Raw genomic sequence first — 13470 nt, 5'->3', positions numbered from 1 at the left:
AAGCTGGAGAACAGCTCCAGGCTTGACACAAGAATGTTTATAAAAGGGAAAGGCTTATTACACGAATACAATCTATTGCTATACTACATCACTGATGACTTCAATGACCATGTAAGGGCATAAAAAAAAAGTGAGACAGACTGCTTGGTCTATACACTATGGCACAGCTGTGTGATGTAAACAATTTCTTTGGACACTTTTGGGGATTAGTTTTGAATCTTTTCCAAACTGGACTGACTGATTTCAGTATAGGCAGTGCAAAAATAGAACTGTCCCAAGCAATGTGGGAATCATACTTACTCTTCCTTCGCGACTTCTCGGGAAAGGGAGAATTCTTTGACCACCAGGGACACATGACAGCTGCACTTGCCAACCTGGTTCCTGATGTTGATATAAAAGAAATAAAATGAGAAAAGAAGTTAGGTTCAATAATGCACGGAAAACATACAACAAGAATGAACAGGATGTAACAAAAGCTTTTTTCAACTCTGAATCTTTCTGTTTAAATGAAGAGATTATAAATACTTGCTATCTCTCAATCACTGTAAACAACATCCATGCAGAGCAGCTAGTGCATAAATATTTGACTGCTTATCAAAGGAAAATAATCCTTCTGCAATTAGCTGAATCAGATTTGTGCAAGGGGATACTCTCAGGCTGTTCTCTTCCCTAGCAAAAGAAATAAACTCTGAGACCAAGTGTTTTATGGATTAACAATTAAAAGTAACAAGGTGACAAGTAAAAAGTAACAACCTCTGTCTTTCTGAACTGCTCAGTAAGATTAAAAGATCACAAGAAACAGAAGCACTTGGTTTCCCCCGCCTGCTCTACTATTCAGTATCGTTGCTATGGTTGTTAGCTTCATCTCCACTTTTATGTCTGACCTCCGTAACCCTTCACTCTCATTTGTCTCAACCTTTAATTTACATAATTACTTCACAACTGCAGCTCTCTGAGATGGCTGACAACACAGTCAGGGAAGGACTGAGTTCGAGCTGTCGCTCTCCTTGATGCTGATGGAGAATGTTTCTGCAATTCCAAGACATATGTGGTTATTGGTGAGGACTATAATTTCTATTGGTTTCCTTCAGTTTCTCAGTCTTTTCTTTCTTGTTGTCGAATTGCAGGCGGGTGATATGTTACATTTTTGGTTGTGGGAGGGGTTGGGTGTTTGATGTTAATGTTGCAGTCTTTTTGTGTGGGAAGAACTTGGGGGGATAGGGGCTTGATTTTTAGCTACTGTGTCTGGGTGTGCGATCTGTTAGTTTTTATGTGAGGGAGCGATTGCGGGTTTGGGGATTGCGAATTTCGTTTCTTCTTTTTCATGCGGGAGGAAGGCCTCAATATCTTCCATGGCTTTTTTGTATTTTATGGCTATCTAGAGAAGGTGAATCTCAGAGTTGTATTCTATGTACATACTTTGATAATGAAATGAGCCTTTGAACCTTTGAAGGCCTCATATTCAATCGTTGCTAACCTTGCCTATGCTTGGACAATGGTTAAGATTTTGCACAAGGTTTGGGGATATTTCAGTATTGTCCAGTAGCACTGTGTGACACTGCATCAGAACTATGAGGAAGAGTTGATTGAGGAAGAGCTGATTGATTCATGAAGATCTGTTTCGCAACCGCCAATCTTTAAGGATTTCTTGATTTCAGTATGAAGTATGACTGCAATGAGTAATAGTGAGGGAACTATATGGTTGAAAATGTAAACTCTGCCATTTGTTTATTTTTTGACAAGTCAACTAGCTTTATAGCTGTGCAGTTCTAAAATTGGAACGATAAACTCACTATACTTCAAGGCGATCTACCAAAATTCAGCAGTAATGCATACATGTGGGAAGCCCTGTTGGTGGAGGAGGCGGCTTGTGGCAACAATCACTTGCACTTTATGGTAACATGTCCCCTTGGTAAAGCTTACTGGCTGATTTTTGTCCCATTAAAAATCCTTGGTTAGGCCCTCAAGACCTGGTACAGTTCATGTGCTCTGTTATTCACCCAAATGAAATTAGGAGAGGGTGCCCATTTCCCTAATAAAGCAAGTGTAGGTGTTAAAAAACCAATGCAAGGTGCCTCCCCCAGCCACAGCAAACCGACTCCCTTTTCTCAGGGGCAATGCAAGGTGACCTTTGGATTTTCACTTCCTTCTCTATAATGTCAAAGCTATTTCCATACTTTGCAACACTATAGCTGTCTTTAAAGCAAATTTATCAGATGCATTCTTGTGATTTGTTTACATGCTTTCAAAATGAATTATTATTCTGATCTTTTTTTTGCTACACTTTTTTGACTCTTTCCAAAGGCACCAACTCTACTGTTGCACATCTCCAGAATGGTAACCTCATATAAAGGTTCGCATGCAAATTGACAATGGGAAGATTGCACAGGAAATGCTGGACATTCACATCCCAACTCAGGAAATATGAGTCATACTGTCTTGAGCTTAACTGCGTAGGCATCTGACATTGGCTATCTGCGTTTTGCTTAGATGTGAACATGGGGCCACAAGGTGAGAAGCATTAACACAGGGAACCTTATTGAGAGCAGCAGTTTTAAACATGAGACTACCATGGTGTAAATAACTACTCAGTAGAACTGGGGAGTAATCAATACTTCTCCAATTGTGAATTGAATTTAGGCGTGTGCGGTAGCACAGTAGTTAGCACAACAGTTTACAGTACCAGCGGCCCGGGTTCAGTTCCCGTCGCTGTCTGTAAAAAGTTGCTACATTCTCCCTGTGATTCTTCCATTCTAGTTCTGGTTTCCAAAGACTTACTGGTTGGTAAGTTAATTGGTCATTGTAAATTTTCCCATGATTCGGCCATGGCTTGAAGGGCTCATAGGGCCTACTCCATGCTGAATGTCTTTAAGTAAATAAATGTTAATTTATGCATCAGCCGACCGGTGGTGTAGTGGCATCCGCACTGGACTTCGAGGTGAGTGGTCCCTGGTTCGAACCTGGCTGGCTCCTTGCACGCTTTTCCATTCGTGCTGGGTTAGGCGTCAAGCTAGCAACTTGGCCTTGTAAAAACAGACAAAGGCCAAGGTTGCCGCCCAATGCACCACGATGTGCAAAGAGGAACAACAACAATTTATGCATGCGTGTATAGATATAAAAGGAACTTTACATATTGGAAAACAAATAAAATTGCAGATGCTGAAATCTGGAGCAAAAACAGATGTAACAGAAGCAACACTATATATTCATTGGAAATCACTAAGGAGACACTGCACAGGATGGGCACCAGTATTCAATAATTATGTTAAGAACATGCACATTGTCTTTATCCATAGAAGAGGTTAAATTTCACTTCCTGCATATACACCTGCCCTCCATTTCACTCGGGTTAATATAGTAACACCAAGTTCAAGCACAGAAATCTTATTGTAAATTCCAGGACTACGATTATTTGTATTGCTATAGCGGCCAAGTAATTTGGCCCTGTCACATTAAAGATTGCTTTCCTACCTCTAGTTATTCTGCCCTTTGTAGAGTCCCCTGGAAAATCAAATCAGCTGTAAACTTATTGGTTCCTATTGCAATGATCAGACTGGAGAAGATACTTGATCCTAGTGGAAGTTTTGGGTCTTTTGAGAAGCCTGTTTAAATTACAGGCTGTCTCTTATACCTTCTTAGTTCCACTGGGACTTTTAAGGAAAGGCATTTCCTGTGCAATTTCCTCACAACTTGCCCTACTGATATGCGTTGAAGAAGAACTACGTGTGACCATCTAAATGAAATTTAAATTCAGTTGGTACACCTGTCAAACCAACCTGAGCACAAACTTTCTAGACTAATTGCAGTTCTCGTAGTTGAACATTATAGTTACAACTGGAATATAAAAATGTAAGAAATAGAAGCAAGAGTAGGCTATTCAGCCCTTCCTGCCTGCCCTGCCACTCAAAGATTGATCTTGCTTGCCCTTTTACTTCTTTCTTGCCTTAATCTGTGTCCGCTGATTCCTTTACCATCTATTGAAGCTTAGCCACAAAATATTGAGGAAGAACAATGCATTCAGTGTGGAAGCACCCTCAAAAGTTCAGTAACATCTTTCATACTTGCAGTAAATTAAGTTAAACAGATGGACACTTTGCACTACTTAGAAGAAAATAAGTGCTTCATTTATGCCCAGTTGTGATTATTCCATAAATCTTAAGATATAGGAGAAGAATTAGGCCATTCGGCCCATCGAGTTTGCTCAGCCATTTTATCATGGCTGATCCATTTTCCTGTTCAGCCCCAGTCTCCTGCCTTCTCCCCAGTAAGACCATAAGATATAGGAGAAGAATTCCGCTGTTTGTTCCATGAACAATGAAAACACAATAAAGATTTGCACAGCTTTAATTGCTAAAGACTTATAAAGAATGCATTGAAAACATACTTGAGCCGTATTTCGTATCGACCTGCATGGTGAAATTGGACGCTCTTGATGAATAGTGTAAACACATCGTCATTCTGAAGGATTCTGCATTCTTCATCAGTTACAACCTCCTTCCCATCCTTCATCCACTGCACAGTGGGGAATGGATCTCCAGCGATGGCACAAGAAACGAGGACACGTTCACCTAAAGATGAAGTTACAGCTTTCGGCTTGCTGATAAACCAAGGCTGTGTCCCATTTTGAGGCTCTGCGGAATGAGAGGAGATGTTTATGGTTTTTGTCTATGAGGAAATGATCATTTTATAATGCCATAGATACAGAAGATTTCTGTACATGAGTACCATACTATATAGTAGACGAGCCAAACTTGTAGAATTGTCCTCAAGTCCTTGATATCTCAGTTTGATCTCTAAGCAAACAAAACAATGGGATAGAAAAATCGTTTTCTTCAGGGATTTGCACTGGGGCCACAAGTTTACATGAACAACATGCACATGTGGATTGGCAGCAGAATTTATAAATTTGCAGCAACCCCATAATTTAAAAATGTAGTTAATCTAAAAGGAAAGTATCAGTTTATAAGGAGTGAAGGAAAGTTTTGGGGAGATGCAAGAGGTTGATTTTTTTTTATACACAGGGAGTGGAAGGTGCTGGGACATCCTGCCTTTGACAACCCCCACCCATACTCTCCTCCAATCATCTTAAAATTATGTCCCTTGTATTAGTCATATGTTTTGTGACAGAAATACAGTCCAATGCATAAAATACACTATCAATTACAATAAGAAATATATATATTTATATTTAAAAATACACATATATATTTAATATACACATACAGAACTGTGCAAACATCTTAGGCACAAGATTTAGATTCCCAAGACTTTTGCACAGCACTGCAGTAATTTTATATATTACACTGTACTGCTGCTGTAAAAAAAATTACATGAGCTATGTGAATGATGATAAACTTGATTCTGAGGTGGGTCCCTATCATGGACTGAGAGTGGGAAAGGGCAGGGAAAGGGGACTCATGGTTGGGCAAAGGGGAAAGGAGAGGGGAAAGAGCAGAAGCACCAAAGGGACATTCTGCAATGATCAACAAACCAATTGTTTGGAATCAAATGACACTGCCTGGTGTCTCAGGGCTGCGCGTGTCTGTATCTACACCACCCCCGCCTCTGGAACTCCTTCACTGCCACCTATCCCTCACCCCTCCCTGTGGTGCCCCATCTCGCCATTCCCAACATCCTTTGCTCCTGCCAGATTTACAAACTCTCTCTCCACTCCACAGAGACAAATACAGTACTGAGCGAAAGTCTTATATTCCCAAGACCTTTTGCACAGTACTATATACTGTAAAGAAGAGAGCAGAATTATGAAGTAGTGTTTATAGGCTCATGGTTCATTCAGAAATCTGATAGAGGGGAAGAAGTTGTTAGTAAATGTAAAACTCTTGGTTTTGAAGCGTATAGTGGTCCTCAACCACCGGGCCATGGACCGGTGCCGGGCCACAAAGCATGTGCTACCGGGCCGCGAGGAAACGATATGATTTGGCGATATAAGTCAGCTGCACCTTTCCTCATTCCCTGCCACGCCCACTGTTGAGCCATTACGCATGCGAGGTCGTGACCCGCACGTCATCCATGTCAGCGCGGGAAGAAGATCAACTCCTCGAGCTTGCAAATGACAGCGGGCTGAAAAGTGTGTTTGACATAACATCTCTGCTGGCATTCTGGATCAAAGTCAAGGTTAAATATCCTGAGATAGCCACGGAAGCACTGAAAACATTGCTTCCATTTCCAACGTATCTCTGCAATGAATACAACGAAAACTAAATTGCGGAATAGACTGGACATAAGGAACCCCCTTCGAGTATCGCTGTCTCCCATCACCCCTCGATGGCACCGTCTTGTTGCAGGGAAAGAAGCCCAGGGCTCTCACTGATTCAGCGATATTGGTGTGTTGCAATGATTTTATATGTTCATACGGGGAAAATATGGGCTGTGTGTTTAATATCCAAACATTACTTAAAATGTTATGATGCTATTGACTTGAAAGTGACCTGTATAACCATATAACAATTACAGCACGGAAACAGGCCATCTCGGCCCTTCTAGTCCGTGCCGAACGCTACTCTCACCTAGTCCCACTGACCTACACTCAGCCCACAACCCTCCATTCCTTTCCTGTCCATATACCTATCCAATTTTTATTTAAATGATAATATCGAACCTGCTTCTACCACTTCTGCTGAAAGTTCGTTCAACACTTACTTCAAGCTCCCCTGTCCTCCCCGATAATTGACTTATCACTATATTCATGCGAGGAAAATATGTGGTGTGTGTTTAATATTAAATTCATCAGATAAACCCTTTTAGAAACAAAATTGAGTGTATTAGCCACGTATCACCTATATTCCGGTCGTGATTAACCCCCCCCCCCCCAAACAGAATCACCAGAAACGATTTGAAGATCGGTACGTACACGCATGCGCACTGGTGCCTGTGCAAGGCTTCATGGTCATTGTAGTCTTTCTCGGGGTAAACAACGTATTTGACTGCTACTCTTGTCCGTTGGCAACCCTACCCCCCCACCGCCCCCCCCCCCCCGGGTCAGCCGGTCCGCAGGAATATTGTCAATATGAAACCGGTCCGCAATGCAAAAAAGGTTGGGGACCCCTGGCGTATATCATTAACTGTTGTGGCACAAGATGAAAAGGTTGACTAAGGGAAACCAAACCCTGCTCCAAGGTGTGTTTGACAGGGAATAATTAAATATTTTGAATTTAAACTTTGGTTTGAATTTAGATGTCCATATTATAGAAAGGTAAAAAAAAGCTATGGTGAGGACATAGAAAGTATCAGCAGATTCCAGTGCTGAGAGGTTAAAACGGTCAAGCCTCTGGAAAGCAAAGTCCCAGATGGGACATGGTACAGGACTGAAGATATTTTCTGGGCTCAGACATGAAGTAAACATTGAAAACTTGTATACAAAACTGCAAATGCTGGATATCTGACTTACAAACTGAAAAAAAAAACAGGTCAGGCAGCATCTGTGGAGAGAAAAGCAGATTTAATGTTTCTGTGCAACAAACTTTCAATGAAAGATCCTCAACATGAAAAGTTCATTGAGTTTTCTGTTCTACAAATCCTGCCTGACCTACTTATTTCCAGCAGTTCCTGTTTTTTTTTACGTGAAGAAAATGTCTGTGCTTGCTGGTGAAGGCAGAACAGGTTAAAATGGGAGAGTGTTACTAATAAATCCAGTGCCACCTTCAGCAAAAACTTTCTCACCCAAACAATGGCAAGAAGATAAAGCATGGAATCACAATGAAAGCTTAGAGAAAAAAGCAAAGCTGCATTTAATAAGAAGCTTAACAGGCTGATGAGAAATGAATAAAAAGGCTATATTGGTGAGGTCGGATGGAGGAATGGATATATCAGCCTAACATGGATATATCTGGACCAAAGAAAATGTATAAATTAAGTTCCTCCATGAGTAAAGTATATTTTTGAGAATATAAATATCTTTTAAACACCGATTCCCTCACTAAGGGGCAGAGAAACGTTCCCTGAGCACAGGTCCGAAATACCTTCAGCACAGTCATACACTAATACAGCATGGATACAGGCCCTTTTCAAGGCACCTTCAAGGAGCAATGCCTCAAAAAGGCAGCATTCATTATTAAGGATCCCCATCACCCAGGACGTACCCTCTTCTCACTGTTACAGTCAGGAAAGAAAAACATAGAAACATAGAAAACCTACAGCACAATACAGGCCCTTCAGCCCACAAAGCTGTGCCGAACATGTCCTTACCTTAGAACTACCTAGGCTTATCCATAGCCCTCTATTTTTCTAAGATCCACGTATCCATCCAGGAGTCTCTTAAAAGACCTTATCGTTTCCGCCTCCACCACCGCTGCCGGCAGCCCATTCCACACACTCACCACGCTCTGCATAAAAAACTTACCCCTGACATTTCCTCTGTACTTGCTTCCAAGCACCTTAAAACTATGCCCTCTTGTGTTAGCCACTTCAGCCCTGGAAAAAAGCCTCTGACTATCCACACGATCAATGTCTCTCATTATCTTGTACACCTCGATCAGGTCACCTCTTATCCTCCGTCGCTCCAAGGAGAAAAGGCTGAGTTCACTCAACCTATTCTCATAAGGCATGCTCCCCAATCCAGGCAACATCCTTGTAAATCTCCTCTGCTCCCTTTCTATGGTTTCCACATTCTTCCTGTAGTGAGGCAACCAGAATTGAGCGCAGTACTCTAAGTGGGGTCTGAGCAGGGTCCTATATAGCTGCAACATTACCTCGTGGCTCTTCAAGGCAAGTCAAGTCAAGTCACCTTTTATTGTCATTTCAATCATAACTGCTGGTACAGTACACAGTAAAAACGAGACAATGTTTTTCAGGACCATGGTGCTACATGAACAATACAAAAACTACACTGAACGACATAAAACAACACAAAAACTACACTAGACTACAGACCTACACAGGACTGCATAAAGTGCACAAAACAGTGCAGGCATTACAATAAATAATAAACGAGACAATATGCACAATAGAGGGCAGTAGGTTGGTGTCAGTCCAGGCTCTGGGTATTGAGGAGTCTGATGACTTGGGGGAAGAAACTGTTACATAGTCTGGTCGTGAGAGCCCAAATGCTTCGGTGCCTTTTGCCAGATGGCAGGAGGGAGAAGAGTTTGTATGAGGGGTGCGTGGGGTCCTTCATAATGCTGTTTGCTTTACGGATGCAGCATGTGGTGTAAATGTCTCTAATGGCGGGAAGAAAGACTCTGATGATCTTCTCAGCTGACCTCACTATCCGCTGCAGGGTCTTGCGATCCAAGCTGATGCAATTTCTGAACCAGGCAGTGATGCAGCTGCTCAGGATGCTCTCAATACAACCTCTGTAGAATGTGGTCAGGATGGGGGTTGGGAGGTGGACTTTTCTCAGCCTTCGCAGAAAGTAGAGATGCTGCTGGGCCTTCTTTGCTATGGAGCTGGTGTTGAGGGACCAGGTGAGATTCTCCGCCAGGTGAACACCAAGAAATTTGGTGTTCTTATCGATCTCTACGGAGGAGTCGTCGATGTTCAGTGGAGTGGTCACTCCGTGTCCTCCTGAAGTCAACAACCATCTCTTTTGTTTTGTTCACATTCAAAGACAGGTTGTTGGCTCTGCACCAGTCCGTTAGCTGCTGCACCTCCTCTCTGTATGCTGACTCATCTTAAACTCAATCTCATGGTTGACGAAGGCCAATGCACCATCTGCCTTCTTAACCATGCAGTCAATCTGCGTAGCATCTTTGAGTGTCCTATGGACTCAGACCCCAAGATCTCTCTGATCCTCCACACTGCCAAGAGTCCTACCACTAATACTATATTCTGCCATCACATTTGACCTACCAAAATGAACCACCTCACACTTATCTGCATTGAACTCCATCTGCCACTTCTTAGCCCAGTTTTGCATCCCATCAATGTCCCGCTGTAACCTCTGACAGCCCTCCACACTATCCACAACACCCCCAACCTTTGTGTCATCAGCAAATTTACTAACCCATCCCTCCACTTCCTTATCCAGGTCATTTATAAAAATCACGAAGAGTAGGGGTCCCAGAACAGATCCCTGTTCTGTTCCAGGAGGTAGAGGAGCCTGAAGGCACACACTCAGTGATTCAGGGACAGTTTCTTCACAGTAAAATTTATTATCAGAGTACATGCATGTCACCACATACAACCCAGAGATTCCTTTTCCTGTGGGCATACTGAGCAAATCTATAGAACCTTCCCCTCAGCCACGATTTCTGAATGGACATTGAATCCATGCACACTAACACATCACTTTGTTTTGGGCGCTACTTATTTAATTTAACTATTTAATAATTTATAGTTAACTGTTATTCACAGTTTTTAGTATGTATTGCATTGTACTGTTGCACAAAGACAACAAATTTCTTGACATATGCTGCTGATATTAAACCCGATTCTGATTCTATGGCCCAATCAGTTTTGCCTCTTTTGTCACTTTCCCTTCCCTTCTGAGCATTTTGCCCTGTGCTACATGCCTCCCAGATGGATTTGCTCTCCCCATCTCTTAACTCAGCCCGTTTTATCTGCTCTGCTCATTCTCCCAGTCATATTGTGCTCCAGTGGGGCTGCCTCCTGTTGCATGCTCGTCCGGGAGTAATTGATTTGACCAAAAGCTTTGAAGTCAGCACAAATTCCTGAAGTGCCTGGCACAATACTTGCTACAGATTTTTAGCAACTTCAAAGAACTCTAGGGAGTAAACAGATGAGAACTGAGGCAAAAGAAATCAATCCACAAATAACTTGCATATAGCTGGTGATCCCTTTAAAGAGCATGTTTTGATGTATCAGGGAAAAAGAAAGTGGGATTTTGAGTCCCAGAATGGTAAATGCTAGCATCATATCAGTGCTGTAGAGAAACAAATTAACTCGTGACACAATACATCTTACATCGCCTACTCCCAACAACATTGTCTGTGGCAGCACTAGTGCAGTCATCGATGCATTAGCTCTTGCAACATAGTCAACTGTGATCACCTTGATGAGATTATTGATGCTCTTTTAGCATTTCAGACAGATCCTGAGAGCTAGGCTCAGCCTAGGCTAGCTACAGCTGTCAGGAACCACTTTCCACAGGCAGTGATCATAATTCCTAAAGCAGTCTGTGCCTCTCACTTACAAAATAAATACAACTCATATACTTGAAACTGCGAAAGTACCGTGAAGTTCCTCCTCTGAATTACATTACCGGGAATGTGGTACAAGAGACCAATTATATTTCTATAATTTATAGTCACCATTAATGATAACAAGATTTTTAAATATTAGCACAGACTTTTTTCAAATTAAAATTTCTAGCTGCCCATAGCGGGATGTGAGCACATCTTTAATGATCATGTTTGCAGGTATGTGGGTTATCAATCCAGTAACAAACATTGAGCCACTATATCCCCAAAATCCTACATCGAATTTCAGCATTAAACTGATAGAGATGGTATTGTGCCAAAATCTTCACTGTGGCTTAAATTCTGCACTGTCTAAAGTTACTTCATCTCTGGTCGTTGGATAAACATAATATTACAGATTACTGAAGTGTGAAAGAGGTTGCATTATTTTCAAATCCAGCTATTTATGATATAAAATTAAAAGCATTTTGAAACTTTAGTTTTCTGATATAACATAAAACCTTCATCTTCTGGCATAACACATCTGAATTGTTATGCATCCTCTGCTTTTAATGATGTTGTCAAAGACCACCATCCTTTTAAAGTGTAAAGGTTAGTGCAAAAGTACAGAAGTACGTAGAAGGAGAAGATTCTCTAACTGTTGGAATACAGATCTGAGGGAACAGTACCTTGTACAGTTAGCATTGCCTGAGTCTGGACTTCCCCAATATCATTCCAGACCTCACACGTGTATTTTCCAGTATCTTCAGGAAAAACTTCATGAATAAAAAGATTATATTCATTTCCATTCTTCTCAAACTGAAAGTCTTCTGATTCCTGGATTTCTTTCCCATTATGAAGCCAGATAACTTCAGGGGGTGGATTGGCTGATAAAATCGACACATTTATTGGAATTAACAGAAGTAGACTAAAAAAAGCATAGCAAAGAAATATTTTGCAAATTAGAGTTTTTCAACTCGATGGAAACTATTTTCTGAAAGATAGTAATCTCATTCCTACACTGTATCAACTCTATTAAAATACTAACTAAATTTAACTTTTGTTCCACAGTCAATAGCCTTACAGCCAATGATAACATTAATGACCTTGATAAAGACAGATTTGGTGCATGGAGTTGAATATAGTACTTCAACATTCAATTCTTCCTAAATTCTTGAGGCAGTGTTAAAAGATTTGTCAGAAATTCCACACTATTTTTAAATCCATTTCTATTATTGGTCAACAATTGCCTTGATCTCCAGTGAGAACTTGATGATTTTATTAGATTAGCTTTTTTATTGACAGTTTATCACACAACCAGATATCACCATTTCACATTTACAGTATTATTTGTGATATTATTTTTCATTGCATAGTTTTTTTGTTTGCCATTTCTTTTGAGGTCTTGAAGCTTCTTATAGATGTTTCTATCTATTACACCATCGTCTCACTTTTCCTTTTGTTGTGCAGAGCTTCATTTTACTGTGGTCACGTTCAGAAAATCAACGTGTGAATGTATAATGCAAGATGAGCAGTGTCAAATTCCACAGAGCAAAGGCAAGACTTTCTATCTTGTTAAATTCCACATTTAAAGGAAAACTTATTCAAATGAGGTTCCACAACAAATTTTCTGAATGTGAGACTTGGACCATTATTTGTGAAGTGGATTTGGGCTGCTTTATACAGTAGTCAAAATAAGTTTACACTTGGCTTTTTATTGCAGATTTTTGGAAGACTGGGAATTTCTGTTCAGTTATTAAGCGGTCTCTATTTTTGACTATTTCCATATAGTTTACATTTTTAGCAACAGTTAACATCCCGGAATTTTTCCTTTGGAGGCTCATCACAAAGTAGAAAGCTTGATAAGATTTTTTGTTCTTCTATTTATGCTACCTGACAGAAATGGATATGGGAAACAAACTTTCAACGCAAGGATACATCATGAGAAATGTATACTTGCGCTAATAGGCAAGATCCTAACCCGTTTACTGGGGCATGAGCTCTGTTATCGTGCAGTTTGCTTCATCAGAGAACCAGTAGTTAGTTCATTTCCTGGTGCTGACTTTCAGAAGGCATCATTTTTGATGCTGCAAAGGTGACAAATCCATTTTCTTTTGGTACTGGAGTCTTCGGACCAAAGGAATGTCAGTAAAAGCAGAGTGTCTGCTGTTCACAAATCCACAAAAGCAAGTAATGGTTATTAGCTTAGAAACTGGAGCCACTTGCATTCAATATTTAAGCATTGAGACTGCACTGGGGGCAATGCAGTCATATTCAATACAGTGGAGTCTGCTCCAATGTCTTACAGTCTTACTAAAACATACATTTTAATGTGACTATATTGATTCCCTGCTGAAATCCTACCCATCACAAA

The 13470-nt window shown here is 40.9% G+C and overlaps 1 protein-coding gene across 5 annotated transcripts in view; it reads right to left on the bottom strand.

The window, feature by feature from the left end:
* LOC134348611 (myosin light chain kinase, smooth muscle-like) overlaps positions 1-13470 on the bottom strand; it is a 365048-nt gene that overhangs the window by 107621 nt on the left and 243957 nt on the right. For 4 of the 5 annotated variants that reach the window (XM_063052250.1, XM_063052252.1, XM_063052248.1 and 1 more), the window contains exons 13-15: positions 11786-11983; positions 4385-4631; positions 301-381 (exon numbers count right to left, since the gene is read on the bottom strand). In XM_063052250.1, coding sequence (XP_062908320.1) covers positions 301-381; positions 4385-4631; positions 11786-11983 — 526 coding nt within the window. The remainder of the gene's footprint in view (positions 1-300; positions 382-4384; positions 4632-11785; positions 11984-13470) is intronic. The other variant, XM_063052253.1, reaches the window with a different exon arrangement.

This window comes from Mobula hypostoma, chromosome 6 (assembly GCF_963921235.1).
Source record: "Mobula hypostoma chromosome 6, sMobHyp1.1, whole genome shotgun sequence".
NCBI classification, from domain to species: Eukaryota; Metazoa; Chordata; class Chondrichthyes; order Myliobatiformes; family Myliobatidae; genus Mobula; species Mobula hypostoma.
The sequence above is the reverse complement of the archived record's forward strand: the minus strand, read 5'-3'. Positions and strand labels throughout refer to the sequence as shown.